General features: G+C 39.9%; 1 protein-coding gene across 2 annotated transcripts; it reads right to left on the bottom strand.

Annotated features, from left to right (window-relative positions):
• Nucleotides 1-498: 498 nt before the first annotated feature.
• PWWP2A (PWWP domain containing 2A) lies at nt 499-27,966 on the bottom strand. Of its 2 annotated transcripts, XM_034066935.1 has the most exons (3): nt 27,219-27,966; nt 14,194-15,161; nt 499-2,451 (listed from the first exon to the last, which is right to left on the bottom strand). In XM_034066935.1, the coding sequence occupies exons 1-3, from the start codon at nt 27,902-27,904 to the stop codon at nt 2,438-2,440; spliced, it is 1,668 nt and encodes a 555-aa protein (XP_033922826.1). In that variant the 5' UTR covers nt 27,905-27,966; the 3' UTR covers nt 499-2,437. The 2 variants fall into 2 exon arrangements, with proteins under 2 accessions (XP_033922826.1, XP_033922825.1); XM_034066934.1 differs by lacking the exon at nt 499-2,451 and having other exon boundaries at nt 12,310-15,161.

Below are 27,966 nucleotides of genomic sequence, written 5' to 3'. Positions count from 1 at the left end.
CTACAAAATGAAAGAGGCATAGTGACCATTCAATATACAGACAAGAAGGTAGCACGGAGCAAAGCTTAAATATTAAGCAACTAAAGCAAAAAAGTGAAAAGCAATACATTACTGTAATTCTCTATCATTAGAATATCCCTGACAATTTCATTTCAAAATGAAAATCTGGTTTCAAACAAAATGGCTGCAATACTTTCTGTGAAAACAAACGCAAATACAGTTAGCTACCTTGTCTATTTTTAGGCTATTTGCTTATATACCCATATTCTCCAATGCAGAGACCTGCATCTCTCTTTAATGTATTCTTTATATTTCAGCTGCTGTGCACAAGTGCTCACAAGGTGAGGAAACAAGAGCACTGGTTAAGAGTCAGATGTCACACAGGCAGGCACTACTGGCTTCTACTTACAACATCAATCAGTTTTCAATCCAATGTGCAATAACCCTGCTATTACAGTCCTGGGCCTTTTTCCTGAGCAGAAACTGTTTTGTACCATGTTGTTTGGTTGGTTGGGGTTTTTTTGGTGGGGGGTAAAAATGCCATTTATTAGGCTAAGACCTTTATTCATTGTCAATACAATCAGGGTTTGGTCTCTGGAGGTGAAAGGCTGGCACATACATGGCATCAAATTGTCTCCCCTTTCCTTGTAGAACAAACATTAATCTCAGATTCAGAAAAAAAATCTTTGTGGTTGATTATGAAAAATGGTACAATTTGAACCTACTGCACAGCTTTGCACAGCTCATTTGTAAGAAGCAGGCTTAAGTATTCAATTGCTGGCTTTATAAATAAAGCATTTGCCTCTGAAAAACAGAAACTGAACCAGCACGAAGCATCAGCTGCCTCAGTATGTGTGTCATTGATTCACCTACCCTGGATTTAGATGCCTGTCGCAGCCTCTCACTTCCTTGCTCTCTGATTGTTTAACAAGTATAAACCTGTTGCCAATACCAAAACCAAATGATAGAGTTGTCTGAACCCCAAACTCTATGTGATTAATTTAGGCTCCATAGTGAAGGCTATGAAACTGTCTTTGTGCTGATACAGACACCTCTCAGAAAGGTGTCTCTGTTTTTCAGTGAGCTAGACAAAGATACTGTATTTTCTCAATCAGATCAGGATATCAGTAAGGAGGAAAAGAGTTTACTACAAGTCTTTTCACTTGTATAGAAACAGAAATTTGACTTTTCGTAGATTATGTGCACATTTGCATTTCTTCAAAACAAATAGGTGTTTCCCCAGGTTGTATCATAAAAGCCCTGCTAAGAACTTTGTAAGAAATGATACTGCTGAGAAAGTGTGCACACAATGTCAAATAAGTAGTGACAAATAAATTACTATTTAATAACTCAATATTTCAGCAGTGTGTCCAGCATTCACAAGCTCCACTGAAATAAGTCTTACCAAACACCTCTGGGGGAGGGGAATAAAATGGATAAAACCCACTGGGTTCCTTGGTTTTTGATTTACAGCTATTCAAAGGAGTCAATGCAACTCAGCTCAACAACCACCAGCAACACTAATAAACCCTTTGCTCTACTAGTTACCTATCTGAAAAATATTTATGTCAAAAGAAAAACAATAACCCATTATTTGAAATAGAAATGCCATTCCATTTGATCACTCTCCATTCATGATTCCCATCTTGTTATGGTATTATAAGCAAAATGCTGCTCTCTGAGTTGTAGCCCTTCTTAACGTTATTCCACAATCCTCAATTCCCTAAGTGTTACAATAGCATAAATAAAATGCAACCATATTCACACAGAAGGAGCTTTCCCATAATACAGAGATACACGGAGTTTGTGGTCACTGTCCCTTCCATCACCTCTATGGGAAATATTGGTCTCATATAGCAGGACTGTTCATATTTTACAATACAATTGGTTTTGGACATGCTTTTGATCACAGATCACAGCTCTGCTAACACCTGCACTAAATACTAACTAAGCCTCATAGAATGGAAAATTGCAATGCTAAAGTTAAGAATTAAAAGAAAAGTTCAAAAGTTACAGTCAACTTCCCAGGCAATTGGCTCCATCACTGGCACCTATCAAAACATACAAACGTGACTGTCACATTACAAAAAAACCCAGTTATTTGCAGTGATTCTTCATACTAATAATTCAAGTGGTTCCTTGCATGTAAGTGTCAGAGTCTTTCACCATTTCATGCGTCATTTATTGCAAAAAAGTTTTATAAAATATTTCCTAACATCTTTTTAAATTTTAAAGAAAATGTACATTAGGTACAGGTACCCTAGCAGGGTGCAAGGGGCTTTAACAGATTCACCCCCTTTCCCCTTCAAAAAACGTTTACTACTTGGTGAAGATTTCAGAGGAAAAATAGGACAATTCAGTCTCAGATTTCTTTCAGTCCTGATGAGCTGGTGCTCTTCGTGGCAGTGTAGTGAGGTTCCATAAAACCAGCAGTTGACTAATGTCTCTGAGCTGAAAAGGGGAGAGAAAGGGAAAATGGTTAAATGTCTTCTAGTACATATTGCAAAAGTAGGTAAGCAAAGTGCCCAGAGAAGTTACCAGTTCACCTGCTTTGTGCATTGCTTGCAGAAGACAATGAAAATCTTTACATTATCACAAGACACACACAAGTGAACAAACTCCTCAGTCGACTGGAGTTTTAGGAGGAGCTCCCATAACAATCCATGATCTATCTCACCCCATTTCAGCATCCAGAGAGAATTTTTAAAGATGCTTAAAGATTGCTGACGAAGGAGGGGATTAATATACAAAGTCTACACAATGCTGCATAATTTGCAATACAAAGCTAAATCTGACACTGTAATGGCATTCCAAATGCAAGACCAAAGTGTGCATGAGAGCACTGAAGTATAAACCTGCTTACGGTGGTTTTTCAGCATTATTGCTTATATTTTCCTATTTTCTCCACAGAAGTGCAATAAAATGATGATAAAGCAGACAGAAGCAGTCCAGGTAATAGCTGCTGCATGAGACCACCAGTCAGTACCCATTTGGGGTAGCACAGAATCAGCAGAGTCTGCACTAACCTGCCTCTTACGCAGGCTGGAGAAAACATTGCTCTGGAATAACCCACATTGGAGGAGATCTCTGGAGATCAATCTGCTCCAACCCTTTTGTTCAAAACCACGCAGGAGAGCAAAATAGGTTCCAACAGGACCAGGCCAACCTGGCTGATTCCTTTTACCATCCTGGTGAGCTTTTGGCTGCTAGGATTATTTGGAAGGTACATACACATTTCCCTGTAGTGACAACAGCATTCTGAGGAACACAGCTGTATTTTAAAAAAGAGACTCATAACACTGCCAGGAAAATCCTGAAGTTCTTTCTAAACAGAGCATTATTCTGAGTAATATCCAAAATAACTACAAAAAAGGACAAGTAGGAGAGAGGATTTTGTAGAAAGGGTCCTACCACAAGACAAAAGGGTAACTATGGAGTTTCTCAATTGCTCAGTCGCTCTCTGTGCCACAAAAGGAAAACATAAACTACAGAAACCCATTTTATATCCCATACAAAGCAGTATAATTAAAATAGGAATGAAATTCTGGAAAAGTTAGAATAGAGCAATGATGACTAATTATGAAATTTAAAAGATCCAGGCAAAGATGCACTGAGCTGCTGTCTGCTGACAGTACACTAGCATGCACTCGTTCCAATACCCAATTGGTCTTCATTTGGGTAGATATCAGAACTGATATATAATTAAACCTATTTTAGCTATGGTCCACTCCAAGATGTATGAGATAAACCTCCAGAGGCTCTACAAAGAGAAGGATGCTAGACAAAGTCCCACTGTATTCAGCAATACTTACTGTTGGTGCAGGTAACTAAACACCACGGTATTCCAGGCTACGAAACAACTAATACTGGGTTTCTCAGAGATCTTCCTGCTCATAGTTTCCTTGTTTTAGGTACTAACACTTCATTTAAAAGACTAAAATGTTGCTAAATTCTTTCCCAGTGTTACTGTTACATATCAGCAAAGGCAGAAAGCTGTGCCTACAATCACCAGCAGCAGGTGAACTGCCGACAGGTACATCCTACAGAGATGCAAACCACATAGCAAAAGTGTTTGAGGATTGCTGGTTTAGGAGACAAAAATATTTAGTTTTAATTTTATTTGTTCTTTTACATTATACCTGTCAAGTTATTTAATCTGATCATGTAATGCAAATTTCAAGAAGCAAGCCTAAAGAGAAACTTAAGTGTGGGTCTTTTCAATAAAATATATACCAATTCTGATCTATGGTAGTAAACACCCAGTTAACAGGAATCCAGAACTGAGGATGGTTAACTTCCTTGCCTGCTTGAATTCTTTCTGGGTATACTATTTTTGTTTTCCAGAAAACAGCATACCATGAAAAGATGCTAAAAACACTCAGAAAAATGAGCTATCAACTTTTTGAGCTTAAACTAGGCTGTACTGGCAAAATTAAACTACTACGCATTCAGCAAACAAAGTAGCAGACAGCAAAACAAAGTGTCTACCTATGCAAACACTGTACTGCCCACTGAAGAACTCTGCACTCAGAGCCAGAGTAGATACCATGAAATTCTGCTGGACAAAGTAGCTACTTTGAGTAAATGGAAACTGAAGCAATGGATTATACTTCATTACGACTATGATCTTTCTGCATTTTTGAGTAAAAAAGAAAAGGCAATCTTAGGGCACTACCTATTCAATATTAATAGCATTTTACATCCATTGTGCAATGCAGCCTGTGATAAACCCCTTTTTTCATATCCTGAGAAATACAAATAACTGTGGCAGCAAGGCACAGAACTTGCCATGGCAGCAATACAACTGCAGCAAATCCGGTTCATCATCACTTTCTTCCATATCTTAGATTGGCCATGCTGTCTAAAAGGCAAAACCCACCAGCTATTCCTCCCCTTTTTAGGGCATGACTCAGATGAAACACCAGTTCTCCCCTCCAGGTAAAAACCATAAAGATGAGGTTGTGCCTTCTTTTGGTGTTGTGTCTTCACACAAAACTGTACATACACACTGCATTCATTAGGGTTGAGCTACCAAGAATTTCTTTATTATGGTTAGTAAATTTGCTTAAAAGAGAAGCAGATGACTCACAGTTGTGGAGTATGCTGGAGTTTCTTTGTATTTTGCTTCTCATTCTTTATTACAAGTACTATAAAAACTATTCCTAATTAGTCGCTCACACAGTCTTTACACTGAAATTCAAAGCCCTCTTGCCAGTGGCATTATAATCTTTGTTGAAGTGATTATAGGATGGAAGAAAGCTGAGACAACAGAAGGTGAAAGAGCAAATGGACCAGTTGCTCTCATGGATGTTACGATTTGAAGGCAAAAATCCAGGGTAAAAAGTAGATTAAAAAATATATAGGTTTAATTATTTCAAGAGAGCGTTTCCAACTACTGCAGAATCTCATTATTCTAACACATACCAACCATACACTTGTTACCCGCACGTTTGGCAAAAATAATGAATATGAAAGAGTTGGTGTGGGAAACTGTATTGCCACAGTGAAGTTGACCTCAGAGTGCTGTAGGGATTTAGCCTAGACCAGTGAGGAATAACCTCAGACTAGATTGCTATAGGGTATGAAAACCTATTAGGGGATATCTGGCCTGCCCAGTTAAAATATAATTGGTTTTACATTGTTTAATTTGGATCAACAGCAATATTTTGTATAGAAAAGGTTTAAGGCAAGAATATAAGATTAGGTTCAGATATAGTGACTGAAAAATAAAGCCACATGTGCAGTCACACATCTTATTCTCCTTGTATTGTGGAGGAACATTTCTTACCCTGCAGATTTCCCTGGTGTGAACCATGTGGAGCCAGGACTGGGAACCCAGAGAACAAAAGGTACAAAGAGTAAAGTTACAACAAAGGCTGTAGTATCCCTGGGTCCTCACAGACAGCACTTCTACCCCTGCAGGCTGCCTGTGTCAGCTCAATATCCATGTCAGTAAATTCCCTGGCCCTTGTGAACGCAGCAAGCTGTCTGTTTTATCAGTCATACAGTGAGTTCATTCACTTTGTGTAACCCACGATTTACAGGTGAGGGATGCCAAAGCCTATTTCTGAGGGTACAGCTCTCCCATGATGTAAACTCACAGCAGCCTGGGCTCTGTTTTGAAGCAGTTTCATTCAACTGCTAGAGATTATGGACTCACCATAAAAGTTACCACCAGCAACAAACCTCAGTATGTGTGTTAAGACGAGCACTGGCTTACAGCCTTTCACTACTGATGTCACCAACATCTGCCTCACTCAACTGCATTTTACCCAGCCACTTTCCTGGGAGTCATCCCTGTAATGTGGATTCCAACTTTAACAAGAACATTTTCATGATCCTGTGTATTTGCTGCTGTCAAAAGAGAAGCAGTGTTTTTGAAAGACGTTTTTCTTCTTCAAAGGAAAAGCAGAAAGAGGCAGCAATCAAGAGGGAGAAGAGGCAGCCCAGAAAAATAGCAGTATCTCCTATCACATATTGTGAAAGGGAAGACAGACAGCTCTTGGTTACAGTAACATATATACAACTTCTTTAGGGGACTAATACTTTGTCTATATGCAAAACTACGTAACAGAATAAAAAGCACATGTTATTTTACTGCTACAGATACTAGTTAGGGATTGTTGAAACAGGTTTCTCTTCCAGATCATGAAGCATAAAAAGCCAGCAGAACTGCTGCATTCTTCTACAGCCCAAGACAGTGTTCAACAACAGGTCCCCATCTACAAAGAAAACCAAGAGCAGTAACACTTTCCTTAGCTTACATGCCTAATCCCCTGAAACATGTAACACAGTATCAAGAATTAGGTCCCTAAATGCTTCAACACTTGAAAAATCTCCAGAATATATATTTTTGTTTTCCTCAAAAACTAATCAAATATTGCTTTAAAATCCTGAACCACTGCAGAAGTACAATTAAACACCAGAGCTTCTGAGAGCCAAACAAAAATCCTAAATGCTACTAAATAAAAAATGATGCAAAATTAGCATTTAAGTAAATGCTTGCTTTGAAATTAAACTCTTTAGTGACAAAGCAAGTACTCTCTTCCCCTTTATGCACCTGTTAAAAACAGGGAAAGACAATTCTGTCATCAGAATTGTGGTTTTGTTACAGAATCTTTTAGTGGTGATAAAAAGCTAGTGAGCACGCAGCTTGCCATCCAACTCACAGATTCACAGCATATGGCTGGCATGTATATTTCTTATTCTACTGCATATTTGACATCAAAACCATTAGTAAGCAAACATGAAAACTGACCTAGATCTATTAAAAACCCAACCTCACACCACACTAATTCAAAGTTAATGTGTTATCCAAATAATGTCATCCAAACATTGTTTTCCATAGGAGAGGCTCCAGGCAGGAGATGCAGCGCAGTTTTACCACACGTGGAAGCTAAAAGTGTGGTTCAAAGGCCATACTTCCAGTATACCAAGCGTTATTCCTGCGTGACTGAACAGGACACAGGAGGCTGAATCTCTCCTTTTATGCATATTTCTACAAAGATTCTATTTTTCCAAAATCAAAATTGTTAATAACAAAGTTACAGAAAACAGAGCTGTGACAGGGTCAGGATAGATCATCTAATCTATCGCAGGCCCAACCGCAGGATGAACATAACCCACTCCTGACTGAGGTCAGCCACATCTATTGTCTTTAAAAACTGTAATTACAAAACCGAAGCAATTCTCCAAACAAGACCCAGGGTTCCACTGTAACAACTGCAGTAAATATTCTACTGCCCAATCTTAACTCCCTGTCTTGCAATTTTAAACATGCCTTCTTGTCCTAGTCACAACTAAACAGAGCGTTTGCCCCTGCCCCTATCCCACTGGCAGTTACAGACCTGGTATATTCCCAGTTCCAGTAGTCCTTTCTTCCTTCTCTGAAGTATAAAGTCACTGTCATCGGAACTGCATTACAGTTGTTTAAAAGATACATGGTCCTGATGGTGAAAATAACTTTTCAAGCATGTAGCCCAGGTAATTCCCACAGATACATTTCTCTTCATGCACTGAATGAGCAAAGCCCAAATTTAAACTTTGCAACAGGGAGTCACAATTTGCTCCCTGCACCAATGTATACCTGCAGCCTGTGTTGTTGACATCATCCCCTTGGACCACAGATAGGTGTGCAGGTAGAGAGGATCAAGGACTACACACCTCCACTGGCACAAGCACAGGAAAAGTTTTCATCCCTGTGTGTACAGAAACTATGCGGAAAGGTTATGCAGGCGCGCAAGACCATCTTTTATTCCCATTTGTCTCCCTACTGGATGTGCAAGGTGGCTCAGGTCTTCACAGGTATGAAAATCCTGGTCTTGCCAATGACATTCATTTCCATGAAGCTGCTTATCCTGCTTCATGCCAAGAATGTTAATTGCTTTTTCTTGGGGAAAAAAACAGACCCATGGATTTGAGTTCCCTCCAACTGGTACCTAGCATTAAGCTTGCCAGCACTGCCCCAGGGAGAGTCATCCCCAGCTGCCAAAGCTGGTAGCAAACAACAAAACCATTCAGGGAAAAAGCGTGATAGCAAGCTAGTCACCAAATCACTGTCTCCATAGCCATGCCTGGGAACTGCTGTTTTGCCTTGTGTTCACAGAAGGGCAGTTGTGTCACACTTTAAGATAAAAATTCGTAACTTAATCTGAATCAGACAATTGATATACACATTCCAGGTGTTATGGGGAAAAGACTGAAATGTATGAGTTAATCATAGGGAAGTATAAGCTGCTATTAGGATATAAAAATTAAAAATCAATAATCAGAAATATTTCTAACTAAGGGGGAAAAAAACAATGCCATTCAGTAAGTTTTGTAAAACCTCAATTCTTACCACTGATGTCAGAGAAAGATGAGTTCAAATTAGAAGAGGCGCACGGAAATGCCACTAAGATGAGAGGGAACAGAAAAGCCATTTTACAAGGGGATCTTTTATCTAAATTGCCACACTCTACACTAATAGGATGACACCATAGGAAGGAACTATTTAAAATACAAAATTGTTCCAAATAACACTAGCTGAGGTATTATAAATGTTGAATAGGAACATGTCTTAACTACTAAGGACATGTATCAAGTTTCTTCCCATTACATATTAAGAATAATTTGAAGCTGAATACTTACATCCACATTTCACAAGCTTGGATCTAACAGATTTTCAGGTAGTTTGACAGCTACAACAGAACTTTTCAATGCTACAGCCACTGCCTGTCCTCATGTTAAACATGGATGATCTCTTATCCCTACAGTCATGTCAGAAGAAGCTTTAAGGCAGCTAGTAAAGCTTTCAGGTTTGTTTTTAAACACTATACCTGCATTTCTACCAAATGGCTTACAACACAAAATACAGTCATCTTACTGTTCTTTACGCATAAACTCCTTCAACTTCCAGTTCAGTCTTCACCTACAAGTCAGTGTAGTAATTCCACTGCATCAGATGAATTTGCTTATTCCTACAGGCGCTTATTAGAATTATAAAGAGGAGATGAACTAAAATAGCTTTCCACTGATTGTCAGCCTCCTCCTTTCCAGAATTCTTCAGCCAAGAAGGCAGCTCTATTTTTCCCACTGTACTTTGGAGACCATGCATAAGGACAGATGACAATGCTCCTAAGGACTAGCTACTAAGATTTATTTTTCAAAATCCATGTTCCTATTCTTCTCTAACAACTTTAGCAGGAGCTTATAGAAGACACAAATGGAAATGAGTTTTAGGACTTGGGAGTTAACTAGAAACTAACTTAAGGCCAGCAATGTAGAAAGCAACTCATACCCCTTCCTCACCTGTGCTATTTCTTAATCACGTTTAAAAACTACTCGACAAAAAAAGTATTTTATAACATGCTGGGAAAAAAAGTCTTCTCAGCCTTGTATGGTTGACCTAAATTACCCTCCTGCTAAGGTAGCTGTTGGATATGTAGGTTTCAAACTAAAGATAGCACTGTCTAACAAAAAAACCCAACCCACCACCACCATATAATGAGAAACGCTGACATAAAATTGCAACTCTGATCAGAAAAATACCAAATATTTGTTCAGTTTCCTGTGGAACTCCAATTCAGACACATACATTCATTTCACATTTGTTTCTAGCTTCACTCATAAGGCGATCACACCTTCCAAAACTCCTCTTGAAAGAAAACTCTCTCCCAAAACATTTTAACTGAAGCTAAAGATCTTCAAAGAAAAAGGAGGCTTGTACTATAAACTCATCACCACCCAGTTTTCCCCCTAAATTGAAAGACTATGCATATTCAACAACTACATTGAGGAATCTCCTTATTTTGAAAGGAAATAATTTGGAATTTTGTATATTAAGCTGATGGAAAACTAAGTCACTCTACTTGACTGTAGACACTTGTCTTTTCCAGACACAGGCTGCTTGCAACAGTTGCACAGCTTAATTACACAGATGCACTATCCTGGCACAGCACAGGCATGCTCTGTCACAAGTTGACAAGTCATTTAAACTGTCAGGCTAACACAGCCATGGTAGATGTGAATCCAATGCAAGAATAGCAGTGCACACTCAAGGTGTAGGCACTGTTGAGAGCACATAGGCACATAAAACCATGGCAGCTTTTTGCAGTTCACAGCTAAAGTAGCACTTAGCTTTGCCTAAGTCTACAAACCTAAATGCCAGGGAGCATCCATACTGCCATAGTCAAGGTTAACTATTGTTATTTTACATTAAGCCCAACATTTTTTCTACAGTAAACTGGTTTTAAACTGGGTTATAGCTAGTGTTAGCTATTTCAGAATGAAAAGAAAATCACGGATGAGTATGAACAGGGTATTTTCAACCTAAAGTAAAACACGGTGGTGTAAAAAATTAAAACTGTTTTGAGACCTGCTAAGTCTGAAGTGGTAACACACATTCACTGCAAAACTCAAGACTTCTTAAAGACAGATCAACTACAAAACAAAATTAAACCAAAACAATCTAAGAAATCCCTTTTGTACCTGTTACTCTAGCATTTCACCAGTGAACTCCTGAGCAAACTATGTATGCTTTAGTCCTATTCTTACTGTATAGGAGATAAGAGTACAAAGCTTCCAGGTCCATTTAAAGAAAACTTAACAATGTAAATATTGATTTTACCACTACTTGGCTCAGAACTACTTACAACCAGTTCTCCTGAGCTTCAGAAACTCAAGGAACTAGTGTAGACATCTAAATCACATTATATGGGTTCTGAACTTCAAAAAGCAGTCTTGCCCTAATAACAAAGTACGGCTTAAGTAAATGAGTAACTGTTTCTGTTTGCAGGAAAGAATACAGAGAAGTGAAACAGGATTACTTTTTTTCCCAATTGTTTTTTCCACATTTTGAAATTTACTGTGTGTTTATCCCATTCAAAAAGCATTGATCAGTGGGGGTTTTGGATAACTGTTAGAATGCCAAAGTAAAGCTGGTGTATTTGGAAGCTTAATTAGCACCTAAGAGAGATGACTGTACACTTGAACAGCCATGTATTGACTTAGACTTCCAATAGTTCTGTGGACACAACAAAATAATTTGAAAAGGTAAAAAGAAACTGAATGCTTTGGAAAGACCAGACAGTATCATGGACATATGAAATTAAATTAAAAAGATTTTAAGGGTTTGATGATTAAATCCTTACCCCCATTTTCACATCTGTTTAAAATCTAGTTTCAGTCTAAGCTTAAGTTTTTACATGTCATGATTGCCTACATGGGCAATTATGGCAAAAACAGGATGAAAATTGCTTTGGAATGAACGCTGAGAGATTCTTCACAAGGCATTGCAAGGCTGAAACAGGAGTGGGTTGGAGAGGAGACAGTAATTCAGTAATTCACATGGTCAGATAAGGACCAAAACCAGAAGGAAAAAAAATAATAAATGTAAAGTCAGTTGCATGAAAATGCCCCAACACTGAGCAAAAGACATGCAAGAAAAGTGCTGCTGCACCAGTGGAGAGTGGGTCTGATTAGGTTTTGATAGCTGGGAGAAAACAAAACATTTCCCCACTGTGTGACATTATCCAGTCTTCATTCAAATACATGGAACAAAATCTAATTAAGGGAGAAATTTGATAAACTTTACAGAAAGCCCTTTACAGAGCCAGATTTGAAACCAAAGGGACAGATGATTGCTTCATCTCAAAATTAAGACTGAAAGATACCAATAGTACTTTACAGCAAGCAGTTATCTTTAAGAATGCGTGAAAAAGGACAATTTACTTTTTAAAAGGGTGTCCTCAAAATCCGGCATACAGATAAAGTACTCTAACATCCTGGATTTTTTTTTTCCAAAGCTTTTTGAGAAACACACACAAATAATTCAGATTTAGTCAATTTTATTTACAGTTTGTTTTTTACATTGCAGAGCATTACACAATTACATATTCTCATTTTCTGACCTGCAAACAGATACCTTAAACGGAAATATTAAAAAAAATAAAAATGAAGTTAGATACATCCAAAAAATGCAACAATTACACATCTGACAATTCACAAAGTGTAATTTACTAGGACGTATCCTAAGAATTTAGGAACAACCAGTCAGGAGAAAATCTGACCAATTTCAGCAATCAATTATTTACACATTCAAAACAAAGCCTCTCTTAATCTAAACCTCCAGGCAAATGGCCTGAAAGATTTCTTCAGGAAGAAAGACCAGAAGTTATGATTCACACCTATGCAGCATTAACAGCCCTTGATCCCAAATACTGAGCGACTTCTCAGCTTTGTCTTAGAGCTACAGGCATCCCTCTCAGCTTTTCAGACCCTGAAGTGTTATATTTGTGCCCCCATGTGCATAGAAAGGTTGAGTGTTTAAGTGGTCACTACGATAAAACCCCATTTAATCTGGTCTTTAAGTTACACAAATTCCTCTTCCTTAAAAGTTTCAGCAAGCCTTCTAACACCATTTAAACTGGCCAGTGCAGATCGGGGCATGCCTGCCTAAGATGTTTAAGCACGCTTTGAACCAATTTGCACTGGCCAGACTAAATACATTAGAGACTACTTAAAATAATCTTTAAAGACCATTTAGACAAGGCTTACATTTCTACACTTCCCTGATGGGCCACCTAATTAAAACAAACAAAGAAAAAAAAAGTCACAGCTACTACTTTCATCCCTTGTGTTAACCTTTTGCCACACAGCAACTAGTTATATACTGGGTAGAAACTACTAAAAAATTCCCTGCAAATAAGCTGCCTTTCAGCTGAGGCTATGGCTCCTATGCATTGGGTGTTTGAGGAGGTTTTTCTTATTTAAAAAGAAATCTCACTTGAAAAATACTGAAGTTCTTACTTTCGGCTAATTTTGATTGTATGTTCAATTTGTTTAACTGTCAAGAAACCGCTACAAATGGAACAACTTTAGTATAAAAAGAGCAGTCAACCGAGTGCAACTTCTGACTTGGCAAGTCCTTCATGGTACTTATCTAACTAGGCTATGAATTTTGTGGAGCCTCCAGATTTCTTGCCTACCTTACTTTCCATGCTCACGTTTCAAACTGTGTCAGCAGGGCCCGAACTTCGGGAGTCAGCTGCTTAGCAGCTTTAGCTGCCTCTGTGACGGCCTTGCGGTAAAGACCCTTTCTCTTCTTATTAAAGCGCAACTGGAAGCTTTCTAAAAAGGGGGAGAGTTGTGCAAGAGCAAGAAAAGATGTTGTTGTGGAGCCAAACCATGAGATACGAGCCTCCTGTCGAACTAAAAGGCCATTATCTTTCCGGCTCACAGTTATGGTAAGAATACGGGCTGGCCACCAAGGGAAGCCATAAATCTTGGCCCAAACAATGTCCCCTACACATACAGTCCTGCCATCTGGTGTAACACATTTAGAGACGTTTTTGGAAAAGACTTCCGTTTTCAAGGAATTACTGAGCTTTTTCTCTTCCTTTGAAGAAGAGGAGGAGGAGGAAGGTGCATGCATGCTGCCTGGAGGAAAATCAAAGCTTTCAGTAGAGCTACACTCAGAGTTGGTAGATTTCAAATCATCTGTGCTATCACTACTACAAACTGATGCACTGGAAGAGTCAGATTTCTTTTGATTAAGGGTCATGTAAACCGTTATATTGCTTTTGCTGCCTCTCTTGCCCAATGTCTGGTGTTCATCCTGATCAACAGTTACATGCACTTCACTTGTGTCCTGAACCTCACTGCTGGCCTCTTCAGGGCCTTCTGAGGGGCTCTGATTTTCTGAAGGGGCCTCACCTGCTGAGCGGGTGGAGGAGCAGCGAGACTGGGGCTTAGTTGCCATCTTGCCACTCCGTATTTTCTCAAGTCCTGTCTTGAGAGAAGAGTCATTTTCTTCATTCCGATACCTTTGTGGCTTTAAACGCAATCGGGGTGGGAGGGAACCTGAGCTGGTGTTCTGAAGACGCCGTGTGAAGTGGACCTTTGAATGTGCATTTTTGGAAGAGGAGGTTGCACTCTGCTTCTTTTGTGCCTTTTCTTTGGCCATTTTCAAGACTTCCCGAGCTTTTGCATGATCCATGTTTTTGCTCTGGAGAACTTTTTTTGTATTTAACTGCGCTTTTGAAGTATTTGCTTGTGCGGAAACTTTAACTACTCTGCTTCTGCTGTGGGCAATATTTGAAACCTTGACCACAGCATTCCTTTTCTGGCTTTCATTTTGGCTTTTTCCATCCACTTTATGGTCAGTCTTAAGTTTTTTATTCACAGTAGTCACACTCTCATTTCTTCGTTTTTTGTTATCCTCGTATTTTGAAGAGTCACTTGCATTGCCACCTTTTTTTATTTCTTTTTTTTCTGCAACAACACTGTTTTTGCACTTGTCACATAAGACCTGCCGGGGTCGTAGTTTGATAGCATTCATGATAGAAGTGGGTTCCTCCCTGTACATTTTACGTTTGGGCCGCTTAATTTTCCGGGGTGGAGGCTGAGGTATTGACTGGTTATATGTGTCCCTGATAAACAAAGGAGGAGGATATGGCGCTCCCTCGTGAAAGAGAGGAGGTGGTTTAGAAGTCCATAGGCTTTTAGCTATGCTAGGTTCTGATGGCTGTGTGAGAGGAGAGTCATCAGGGACTGCAGCATTAGATTCACACTTCACCTGTGCCTCATCTTGGAATGGTTTACTTTGGAGCTGCATGGCTTCAGGTTTATCCTTGTATTCCCTTTTCGGAAATATGGTCACAGGGATTCCATGGGGTCCAAACCTTAAGGAGAAGAAAAAAAAACACACAAAAAAATTAAAGGTTTTGAGGGATCTTTTGTTTCACTTATTAAAAAGCATTTCAAAGCTTGTCCATATTATGTAGCCACGAAAGACACGAGTCCCAGGAAAACTAAATCTTCGTATCCAGCCTTATAGAAAGCTTGAAAAAGCAGGACACCAAAACCAAGTCAGCAGAGAATATGAAATGCCTCAACAAGACACCCTGAAAATGCAATTGAAAAAACATCACCTAGAGACAGCAGTAAAAGAATTAACTTTGTACTTTCAGAAAATGCTCATAAGTATACAGGCTACACACTCACCCCATCAACTCCAAATCTACGCAAGATTCATTTTCATACTAAGTCAACTTATGTGAAAAAAAAAATCTTCAGTAAGTTTTAAAAAATTCTGCTATATTTAGCAAGGCACAACAGGTCAAGTATGTTTCAGATTTAACTGAGGCAAATATGGACTGTGTCAATTCCTGCAGTGAACAGGAAGTGCCCTCATTCTTCCGCAAAAGATTAGCACTTCACCACCTGACGCGCTACAGCCACAAACTTGCCAGCCTATTAGTATGGGTTCCCTCCAGCAAAACTACCCTTTTTTTTTAACAGAGTAGAAACCATTCATCCCTGGTTTAGAACAAACAATATTTAAAGCCTTTGTCTACTTTTCTCCGGACAGCTCTAGATCTCTGCTGCCCCATTTGACCCACACAGGACTACACATTCTGATCAGAATGAAAAGCCCTAGCATGACCTGCACATTAGCTCAGCTACAGGAACAGGAATAGCCTGCTGCCAATACATTCTGCAAAGGGTTGTGCTATGGGAAACATATTTGCAAGGTGCCTTCTCTGAAGAGGAAGTCAAATGATAAATACATTCATTTTACAACAAGGTATCTTTTAATCCCCAACACAGGGTAGGAGGGATTATAAAAGCTTTAACCTTCCTTCTGTTCTACTCCACAACCAGCTGAGGTACCGGCCTCACACAGAGCTCTCACTAGGCTGCTCACTACTCTTAAGCTCTGTCTGACCCCAGCTCCATTACACACACTAGGGTTTACCTTAGATTATTTGGTATTTTAATAGTTTGACCTTACTGCAGTAACATGATAGACAAGATTGAAATTCAAATGCCAAATCATCCATTTTGATCACTAAACAAACACCATTATATTTATCTCACCTCATCTAATGGGAGAACGAAGTAATTACCCAAGATCTGTCCTCAGGTTCATGTTGCACTGCAGCTCCTCAACTGCAACATCCTTTTAACTGACTGAAATTTATTTACAATCTATGGTTGCCTCTCAAGTGAAGATAAATGCTGAACACTGGTTTATTTTCCATTCCCACTCCAGCAAGAAACATGAGGTTTCTACAAGTGCTTACACGTTGGCTTTGTATCTTCAAAACTGGTTTTGAAAAAATGTCATCATATGTGTTAGATGGTTTTTTACACTGTCACCAACAAAAGCCATCACTTTTTTGTCCTTTTGCTTATCTGTTAAGTCTCTTTTTACACTTAAAAATTGCAATTGAAGCAAACAACCCATCCAAGATTAAATTATCTATCCAGCTTGCACTTCATCACAAAAGAACAGAAAACTGTAGGCAACCTAAGCAAGAGTCAACCAAACAATTTTGGAAGGGAAGTTGAACATGTGACAGTTCACAGTTCAGCATCAACATGGGCACTGTTGTTACCCTATACCTAGATACTATTACATTCATACCACCGAACTCTGGAAACAGAGGCAGAAGCCCAGGTAGGCAGTTAGAGCAGTCCCATCCCTACCAGTGGGTTGCTGATGAGTGCTCTTTACCGCAAAATATCCCACCATCCCGTGACAGTTCATTTCTGAAGTTTGGAACTACTCCAGCTGAATTCCACATGTCCCTCCAGAAATGAGCAGCATAAACAAATGTAGTCTACTGAACTAGTGATGCTACAGTGAATTATAAACATTTAGCAGCTGATACAGGCTTTTCTTCAGCCTACAGTCTGGCACTAAACCACAAAGGACAAACTCATAAGCAAGTTTTAAGTTCTCTGAAGTCCCAGAAGTCCATCAAGTGTAAAGAAGCTGCTTTTCCACAAACAATAATCCTTCTGCTAAGGATTTTGAGTAAGTTACTTAATTCCAAGTAGGGCTTTAAAAAAAAAACAGTATCAGCTGATCATTAAATTAGCAATATTATCAGTATTAGTTGCATAAAGAACCACAGCTTCTTTAACAGCAATAAGATCCAGATCCCATCTTTCATCACCTGATAAAGGTAACAGGATTTGGGGAAAAGTTAATTTACTATAAGAGTTGAGGACAAGACAGTGCCAGATCTCTACTGTGCAAACTCCAATACTAAAAACCTCAAAAGCAGAAGAAGACAGGAGTGTGATATCAAATGGGCAAAGCTTATTCAGAACACTTACAACTCTTTCACTGTCTCAGGAACTGCATTTCCTAGCCCCAAACAAGACATTTCCATAGTCCAATGCACAAGTGTTCCTTCTAGAAAAGATTTATGCTGACTCCATGTTAGGAAATCAAGCACTGATCAGGGAAGAAGTGGATGAAAAGGACTATAAGGAGGTTCTCCAGAATGATCCCATTTTAGTACTTCATCTGTTTTTATAGATTTTCTTTCTACTGCCTCACAAGCAATACCGGTACAATTAATACTTCAAATGCACAAAAAAGCCTAATGAAAAGCCCTGCATGAGTGATACCATGAAGGCACTGAAGATTAATACTGCATCTTAATCCTTCCCTTCAAGCATCTGTGTTACACACAGACCAAACAGTTGAAGTGAAATTTTTATCTAAGCAACAAACCTGCTTTAGCAAGATACAAAACCAACCCAGACTATGTGAAGCCAGAGTCTGACTCACAAAAGGTACCATTCTAAGAAACAGACTAGAATCTTCCATCCCTCTCTACCTTAAAATTAAGGAATTGTAGAATTAGAGAACATTCACAGATACTGCCTGATTATGTGAGAGCAAACAAAGATTATTCTTGCAACTGCTGTGTTAATACATGAAGACATGACTAGTCAAGACACAGTCCACCTGAAGTACAAGATACATTTGGCAAGCCAAGAGATTTAGTATAACTTCCAGCAGCTGAGCATATGATGCCTTCTCTTTGGCCTCACCCAATAGTAGGTTGTTTATAAACATTCAGTTTTTAGATGATCTTTTGTTTCCTCCTTGATGAGTGAATATCTCCAGCTATGCAACTTAGACGAATATTAAAAATATTAAAATTGAGAAAAGAGAACGGCAGCAGAAAACCTTAGGAATGAAACAGGAGAGAACAACTACTTGTTTGAACTAGTTAGGATTGCCACATGTATGTAGTTGTGAAATTTGGTCCACCTACAAAAGACATGAAGATGGACTAAAAGGCTACCATATAAAAAAAAGTTAAAAAAATCCAAACAACATAACTCAGTTGTATCATGCCATTTACTGATGCACACTGGTCAATGACTGACTAATAACTGGCAGTAGATCACCTCTTAAAAGAAACCATCAGTGAGACTATCTACATACATCTTGTGTAACATATTGCACATTTAAGTACTGTTAGGAATTGCCTTGTCTTTATTCTAATAATAAACTAAAGTAATTTTTTTTAGTATACTGATCCCAAGTTATCACCTGTCTCTACAATAATATTCTTCTCCTCCAGAACACACTATTCTTGGAAAGCCATACTCCAACTACTGTTTGCTTGGGGAAAAAAAAACAAACTAATCCATTTGTAAATAAGTATCTGCTGCTCATTGTACAGCCCACTCGTGTTATACAGTTCTACCTCGTACTAGCCCTTGAAGGAATAGAAGGATTCATTGATAGGGGATCTAAAATTGAAGTGTTAGGAAAAGCAAAGTAAGAAATAGGTATTTCAACCTAATATAAGGTAGTTTGTGAAAGAAGAGCCTGGCTGCTTCATATTCATTCAAAATTAGAACCAGTTTTCCATGCTGACAGCTTCCTCTCCTATAAAGGTGCATCCTGGCTCTTATTTGCTTTGAAAAGGCACCTCTAAAAGACAAGACAGTCAAGATCCACTGTAAGAAACTTATCTCCAAGAAGTTTTACCAGTAACCAGTGCAATCAGTAGGATCTAATTATATTTCTGCTATACATAGCACTTCAATATGCATATGCATTAAAGACATAAATAGCAACAGGAATATCAGGGGCTATATTTAAATAAGAGACTAATGAGGTAGACAAGATCAAGTCAGGCAGTCCAGTGATCAATTGACTAGGGTATGCAGAGACAGAAACGTGATTAGAAGTCAGGTTTTAGTTCCACAATCTGCCAACTGCAAGTTAATGAGTAGGTAGCTGTGGCATCTTTTGTAACTATGCATAGCTAGAGTTTGGGTATAAAGCCTAGAAGACTGTCACTTAAAGCTACACAGATCTGTATTGCAGATCTCTATTACGGATATGTAAACTTCTTCAAGCAAAGTAAAAACACTTCTTTCAAATCTAAGTTGTATAGCAGAATTACTGCAATGAATACATATTACAATTCAATTTGCATGCAAAACAGTACTGTTAAAGACTAGTTTTTAAAAAAAAACGAGATAAGGAACAAATACCATTTAAATTCATAACTGTATGCAAATAAACGTCTAAAAGATACATCCTGGGGCAAAGTATTTTTACATTACTACATAAAGTCTTAAGCTCTCATCTTTAGCCTCCAACGTCTAACTTTTACTTCTCTATTAAAAGAAACACAGAAAAAAGCACCTCTTTCTGCCAAGAAGACCCACTGAACTGGTTCATAAGTATTCCACTGCAAACACACTAAATTACCATCAAGCAAAGCACAGTAACTTCCAGTGTTGTGATGAGTATTAAATTGAGTCTGTTGTAAATAACTGTGTTCAAAGCTCATCTTCACTAAATCAGACTATGGTAATCTTTCATACTCAATACCATCCTTGGTGTTGCATGTCTCGGCTTTTGCAAAACAACAAACAATTTTTGTTGCATGAATAAAAGTTCAAAGACACTTAATGCTGTGAGTACAACACGCTGAAATAATGTAGAGCTAAGCATATGTATATTTCATGCATGTACCTAAAACTAAGGGTTTAATTTATAATATTCAGTGTAACATACAATTAGATCGTAGCTATTTGAACAAAATATTTCAGAACTTTCCCAAATAACCTGCATTCAACACACAGATTATGCAATAACCTATTTTTAATATACAATTTACGTGGTGTGGTAAAGTATGATACAGAATATATTGCATGGTGGCAGGCACCTTACTGAAAAAAGCATACAGAAGCCAAACTATCAACTCAGTGGTTTACTCACCTCCCAAGCAATGTAACACAAGGCTAAATAGCCTAGAAAACACGTATTTCACAGAGCTCTAAAAACAGGGCAAAGGACTGAAGTGTGAGAGACTCTTAGGAAGTAACACATCAACAAAAATAGATGATGCCTCACAATCTCAAACTCTCAGAATCAAGAAAAACTTGGTTAAAGATGCAATAAACCAAACTGAGTAACATGACAATCCACATCTAAACAAGCTAGCAGGACATTTACTCAAAAACTTTTGCTAATCACTGTCAGCTTAGTCATTTTCAGACAGGTACACTTGCCTGAGACCCAAACTCTTGTTTCTGGCACACTTCCAAGTCAAAGGAAAGACAAGAGCAGGGTATGTGTAGAATTGAGTTTGACAGAATATCTCAGGAAAGCTGGTTAGAAGTACCTACGGCAGCAGCTGATTTTAATAATTCCTAATCACCATCATCTGAGTCTCCTACTGCAACCACTAACCAACTGGAAACCAATTAGGGGATACCAAACAAAAGCCGTATTAGCTTACAGTACACCTCTCCACAAAGTCAGGAGCCCTTTGGAAGTCTTCAACTTCCAGGAAACTGAACAACATAAGTCCATGTAATCAGGATGCCAACACAGACTTTGAAGAATTATCCACTGTAGAGGCAGAAGAATCTCCATACATTGATAAACCTGAAGAATATAAAAATAATCACTTCTTTCCTCTCCTACAGTGGGAAGCTACCTCTCACCTTTCAACTGGAAGGTTTTCTGTAACTTGGGAGCTGTATCAAGGATATAAAAGCAAACTTTGAAAGAGAGAATACTTTAAGTTTAGGCTTCCCACTAACTATAAAAATTTTACTGGCATGCTTATGAAGCTGAAAGTCTGCTTAAACGGAAATTATCTTTTCATTCTCACATCTGTTAGCATTACTAGTTTCAAGTCAGTTGCATTTTAAAGTAGATATTTTGCTAATATATTTGGAAGCATTACACAATTGCAAAACTTTATGATTAAAGCTGAATATATACTTCAAGATCATCCACATACCAGTCAGAACAAAGACAGATGGAAGAGAAGAGTATTATTTATTAATGGATGAGCTGGAAGCCAATTCAGCATCAAGATGGGTAAGATTCACCAGTATAAAGAAAAAAAAATAAGCATAGTGAAAATTTCACCTCCACCCTGTCTCTCAACACTTCTAAAGTCAAGTCAAGCAACTCTTAGAAAGCACTGGCAATCCACGCTGTTTGAATACAGAAAAGCACACCAGGATGGTTTAATCGTTATCTTTTTCATCACAGTCCAACAAAAACAGTAGTAGACTGTTTAGGAAAGTTTGAGCCATAACCACAGATGCCTTATTTACCAGCAATATCAGGACTTACTGGTTTGAGAAAGTGAAAAGTCACACTCCTTGTACTGGCAGAAGTAGATGGGCAAATGTTTTCAGTATAAGCAGCAGCTCTAACATACATTATACCTATACTAGCAAAATCCTAAAAGCCACCCCAGTTTTGTTAGCCATCTTCACTTTCCAAGTGGAAAGTTGGAAATGAGTAAACCTTTCAAAAAAACATTTGATAAGTGACCACAAATAACACTATAAAAATTTTGGGTAAAGACACAAGAAAAGCTATTTTCATCTAGAAGCTGCAATATTACAAAAACATAGAAAAATTTAGGTTGAAAGCAGTATCACAAGGTCTTCTGACCCAACCTTGTCCTCTAAGCGAGGCTAAATTTGACATTATGCCATTCATTACAGCCTCTGTGAGTCACAGAAAGATACCCACAGTTTAACTACACACACACACACTCACATCACTCCTGTGATTCCAGTGTTCTGGGGACAAAAGCAAGTATTAAAGTGTTACGGATGCTCCTTAAACACTAGAATTTCACCAAGATCCTTCACCTTCTGAGAAGCAACAAGAGAACAGGTGATGAACTGGAGGAACATCTTGCAAACTGAGCGTAAGTTCTAAACAACCCAAACCCAACTAACCAAGAAGCTCCAGAATCCACAGCCCTGAGTAAGACTTTTTTTACTGTTGAGTACATCTGTCATAGGGCATCAGTACTTCTACAGAATTTAAACTTTCCCCAAAGCCAACCAAATATTGTCCTATTAATTAAATGAAGTTTTTAGTAAAAAGAGATCTTAAGAGCAAGGAGAAAGGTGCCACATTATTTTCAAGTAAGACTTCTGCTGTTTCCTTCTTGCATCAATTTGAGAGTACTATTTTCCCTCCCGCCCCCCCCCCAACCTTTCTTGATATACATGGTTACAACACACTAGATTCACCATGTGGAGTTCATACCAACAAAACAGGAGCATTCACAGACCTCAAGTTTCAAGAAGTGCTAAATGTAAATTATTTTTAAAAGCTAATGGATGTTCTGCAGATTGAGACAACACAAACTAGTGATGCATGCAACTGTTCATTACTTATCCTTATTCTTCTGCATAGAAAGTTCCATGAATAAATGGAGAAAACTGTAGAATTGAAGAGTTGCCAAGAAAGAATGTTGGAACTGAAAACTGCTACTAGGATTATACAAATTTGAAGCCATCTACAATAGTTTGTTTTCATAGTATAGTTCATGTGTACCTTGCTGCAGGAAGTCCTTCCTTATCTTCCACAACCAAACCCCAAATAGGATATCATTTCAAACACCAGTCTACTAGCAACAGACTGGGCAGATTCTCGATATCTAAGGCTTTTAGGTCACAAAATAATTTTTTGCTCTCCCTTTTCGCCTCAAGAGCTATTATGACAACACATAAGTCAGAAGGGAGACAGCTTGGAGAAAAAGACAATAGGAAGACGTGCATGTCTATCACATTTAGGACTAGAAGGTAAATTTTAGTGAAATGGTAAAGCAATAGAGTCCAAGTCCTGACTGCTGGCAAAACAGCAGAATATAAATTTAAACCCCCTCCTACCCTTTATCTTTGGGAAGAAAAAAAATACTGATTGTAGAAATAATTATCCTAGAAGAGCAAACTAAACCCAGGACTTCTTAATCCTACATTTTCAGGTTTACAAATACTATGTGCATCAACTATTTCCATACTGTTTACTTCCTCCAGGTGCAAAGCAAGATTTACACTAATTCTGAGCCAGCAGGTGGCATTAACATCTCATATACCCTAAGCAGTGTTACTCATAATGCTGGAGACAGGCAAGCTTAACAGCTCCATTTAAGCCCTATACCTAAGGAGTAGTTTTCAATGGCAGTTTATACAATGGAATGAGAAATTAACTACGTGCATGAAGCATTCCATTACCCACCCTAACAATGTAAGACAGGATTGCCTTCTCCTGCCTGATGGTTGGCTGCAATTCCTGTCTCTCCTACCAGCATGACTCCATCAGGTATACACTGCAGAACTCATATCAGAACCTTACCCTAGCGCTTAAAAGGTAATGAAAGCAGTAGTAATAAAACTTTAACAGTAAAATCACTTTTTTTTGTGCAATGAGCCTTTATAATAACAAAAGTAGGAATATGTCCCTCTAAATTATTATTTACTGACTAAGAAATGGGTTAGGGACTCAGATGTGGGTTCCTATTTTCTCCTAATTTTCGAAACTTCCTGTGCAGTTGCTGAGACTGCCCTTAGTACAGGCAGAGAAAATACTTCCTTACCTCAAACAAATGTAGGAATGAAGTCCACTGAACACCAATGCACCTGTGTTCTTGTGTTATGAATTCCTAAATGAACATCCTATTTACAGCATATAGAAGATGAAACCAGAAACACCACTGACTTCGTATCAGCATCCACAAGAATAAAATGCAAAGTTAGTGAAAACCCACTACAAAAAAACCTTTAAAACCAGAAATATATGGGGACATTTTTGCTTTCCTCTCACCCTGAGGTACAAGTAATGCAGAACAAGACTTGAGAAGGTTAAAAAAAAAAAAACAAAACAAAACATAGAAGAGTCTAGTGGACAGGTTTTAAAACAGTCATTAAAACTTACTCTTCTTAGTACTGTATGGAAGTAGCACCTTCACTGCCCTAGATAGAAAAGCAGAAATTAAGATCCAAAGAGGACTAGGAATTATTTTCTTCCCACTATACAATGAAAACAGTATTAGTATGTGCAGTAAACACATCAGCCACTTTCTGAAGCCATTGAGTGAGTAAATTCTAATACAAAGTTTCACTTTTACTTAATAAGAACTGGCAGTTTTAAGATACAAACTTTTCTAACGCAAAAGAGATCCGTAAAACTATTCCCATGTACTTGAGTGAGTTAGTGAAGACGGCTTTCTTTTTTGGTCCAGTGGAAAAACTGAGTTATAAGAATTCCAGGGCCTGCCACAGATCCAGAAGGAAGTTCATGAAAAACTAATGTTCTACAAGTCCACATGCTGCTACACAACCAAAAAAAAAAAGAAAAAAGAAAAGCTGATACCTAAACTGTACTATCATTCAGTCACTTATCACCAAAGTTATAAAGTCTAGAATAAAATTTATATCTTGAGTACTCATTTAAATCTTGGGACCACCTGTTTTCTGATAGTGCTTCACATTTCTTATAGGTAGCAAGCTCTTGGTTTATTTCCTGCCCTGGAACACCTGAACAGAGACTTCTATTCATCTACATATATTTACCTGTCACAAGGCAAATACTGTGAACCTTATGTCTTGAAATTCAATTCTTCTTGTCCAAGCACTCTGAAAAGCTTGGCTTTTAGAATTTAAATTTCACCTTTTGGATTCCCATGCCACAAGCACCTCTGAAAGAAGTCACATATCATATGAATGGAGAGAAAGGAGGAAGTGCACTGCAAAGGAGAATCTGTAAGTAACAGCACAAGCCTTCATGTATCACTCTTCCACAGCTGTTACTGTGAAGACTTGCCTCGGGGCCTGTGCTTAAAAACAGAGGCGTTGAGATGCATGCTTCCACTGAAGCCAGAAGCCCACATTTTGCCTGCTACAGATGACCTTCACTGTAAGGGCTGCAGTAGATGTGCACTGAAGTTCCTTTTCTCGTGCAGAAGAAAACCTCAGGCGAATGAGATGCTTGTGATCAATGCATGTTTAGTAAGATATGATGTCTTTCAGAAGTAAGGGAGAAGCTGATATTTTCCTTCTTCATACATACAGACCCACAGAAGTAGACAAGCATACACTTTGTCACTCTGCTAACCAGAGCAACAATGTAATGTGCTAATATAACTTCAGACCTACAAAAGAATTGATGTGAAACACCATTACAACTTCAGCTGTAATGCCTTCTGGTCTGCTCTGAGACATTTCAGATTTCACAGTAGAAGCAAGTACAGTTTGCAAATCACATTTTAGTACTTGGCTTCAAAGGATAAACTGGTAACTAAACATTTCAAACCACAACTAGTGACGAATTTAAAAACTTGCTTCCATAACATTATCCAGAACGTGGGTTTCAGAAAAGACCTTCTGTTTCAAAAATCAAGAAGCGAGGTCCAGGACAAGTGTGAATCTTAATCCCTTTTTTTTTTCAGAAAGCACTGACAATACTGACATCACAGCAAGCTATTAAACAGCTACTTGTAATGTAAAAGGGAGGGGTAAAAGGCATATGACCACACACACAGTTTAAATCTAGGGGGGGAACCCAAAGCACTGCATTTTTTGCATGCCAATTATTCTAAGTAACAACTTCGGTTAGATTTCACTTTTTCTCTCATGTACTTGCTTAGTCCTTATATGTCTAGAAAAGAAACACTAAACCAGAAAGGTATTTTCACCTGTAAACAGTAGTTAGATTAGTTACAAGATATACAGTGTCAATGATGACTTCTGGCCTCCCAAGAACTCCATATAGGAAGGCAATGAAAAAAAGCAACCCCTAAACCTTACAGTCTAAGACTTTAGGTTATTTTGTGATACATAACAGGCCTCCCCAAAAAAGGGTATTTAAGAACCTCTTAAACTCCACCTCATTCATTGCATACAAGGGACAATCAGTACTAATAACTGTACTTCAGGGCTGTAAGAGCCTGCCTTGAAAACCATTATTCTGAAAAATAGTATGTACTGAAAAATAAGGTTACCAAGGCAATACAAAGCACGAGTCAATCAGATCTCCAGGTCTTTACGGTTGTAGAAAGGCCGGAATAAAAGCCAGCATCTGTAGCTCAGGTCCTCTTTCCCTGGCAGACAGGGATGCTGAAGGCCCAACGTTAATCCCAACCCAATCGAAAGGAAGTGACCACGTGCTCGCCCCTCTCCCGGCTCCCCCCTTTTCTCATTCCCCCTCGGGACTACTTTAGTCAAGGGCAGCACAGTGAGGCAGGTGCCCACGGGACAGCCGCCGGCACCGCTCGCACCCCGGCAGGGCCGTCTCCCCGTTCCACGCCTTAAGGCTCGGGGAACAGGCGGGAAGGGGAGCCTGCCAGCCCCACCGCACTCTCTCAGTCGAGGAGGATGCCCGTCCCTGCTCCCCGGGGAAGACGCGGGGGCAGGAGCCGCTCTGCTCCCAGGCGGACCTCGGATGGAAAGGGAGAGCGGGCGGCTACCGTCGTGCCCCTGCTCAAGCCACTACCGCCGCGGGGCGAATCCACGCGGACCTCAGGGGAGGCCCCCCCCTCCCTGAGCAGGAAAGGCGCAGAGCAGCGCGGTCAGGCGGCCCCGACCTCGCTCGCTGGCCCCGTCGGTGGGTGGGGGCTCAGGACGGCTCCCCAGTGGGCTCTCACCTTTTAGAGAGGTCCATGAGGACCCCGGAAAAAAGCTTCTCTCCCAGCCGGAACGAGACCACCAGGGCGTCCTCGATGATGTGATCCAGGGTGACCCGCACCTCAGAGCCAGGCAACAGCGGAACCTCCGCCTCTCCTCCGGCCGGAGCCACGGACACCGGGGACTTGGGCTCGACAGCGGCGGCATCAGCAGCATCCGGCTCCTCCTCCTCCGGCCGGGACGGCTCCTCCCCGGGCTCCGGCTCCGCGGAGCCCCCAGTAGCCGGCGGGCAGGGCTGCGGCTCCTCCTCGGGAAGTTCGGGGTGCCCAGCAGGCGGCGGGCAGGGCTGCGGTTCCTCCTCGGACTCCGGGCTCGGCGCTCCCCGGTCCTCGGCCTGAGGCGAGTCCGCCTCTGGGGTGGAGGGCGGCAGCTTCTCCGTCCTCTCAGCTTCCGGCTCCCGAGTCCCGGCGGGGCTCCGGGCTCGCTGCACAGGCGGCGGCTCCTCGGCCTCGCCGGGAGCAACCTTTCCCCCGTCGGCCTCCTCCCCATCAGGCACCACAGACTCCACGGCCTCGGTGACGGCAGGGAGAGGGTCCGCGCCGGCCTCACTGCCCGGGATAGGCTCCATCTCAGGCTCAGCTTCGCCGGCCCCCCCATCGCCCGGCACCGCTGCAGTTGCTGCCGCCTCCGCAGCCATGGCCGCCATTTTCTCTGCTGCTTCACCGCCGCCTCCCTCCAGCAGCGGGATCGATAACCACGGCCTTCCCC

Source organism: Melopsittacus undulatus, chromosome 10 (genome assembly GCF_012275295.1).
Source record: "Melopsittacus undulatus isolate bMelUnd1 chromosome 10, bMelUnd1.mat.Z, whole genome shotgun sequence".
Classification (NCBI taxonomy): Eukaryota; Metazoa; Chordata; class Aves; order Psittaciformes; family Psittaculidae; genus Melopsittacus; species Melopsittacus undulatus.
Note: the sequence above shows the minus strand (reverse complement) of the source record. Positions and strands in the feature narration are given on the sequence as shown.

Excerpts from the sequence above, each read along its gene's own strand:
- PWWP2A (XM_034066934.1), bottom strand. The coding sequence starts at position 27,904 with ATGGCGGCCATGGCTGCGGAGGCGGCAGCAACTGCAGCGGTGCCGGGC. Across the intron at positions 15,162-27,218 it reads CTCATGGACCTCTCTAAAAG|GTTTGGACCCCATGGAATCC; the intron begins GTGAGAGCCCAC and ends CTTCTCCTTAAG.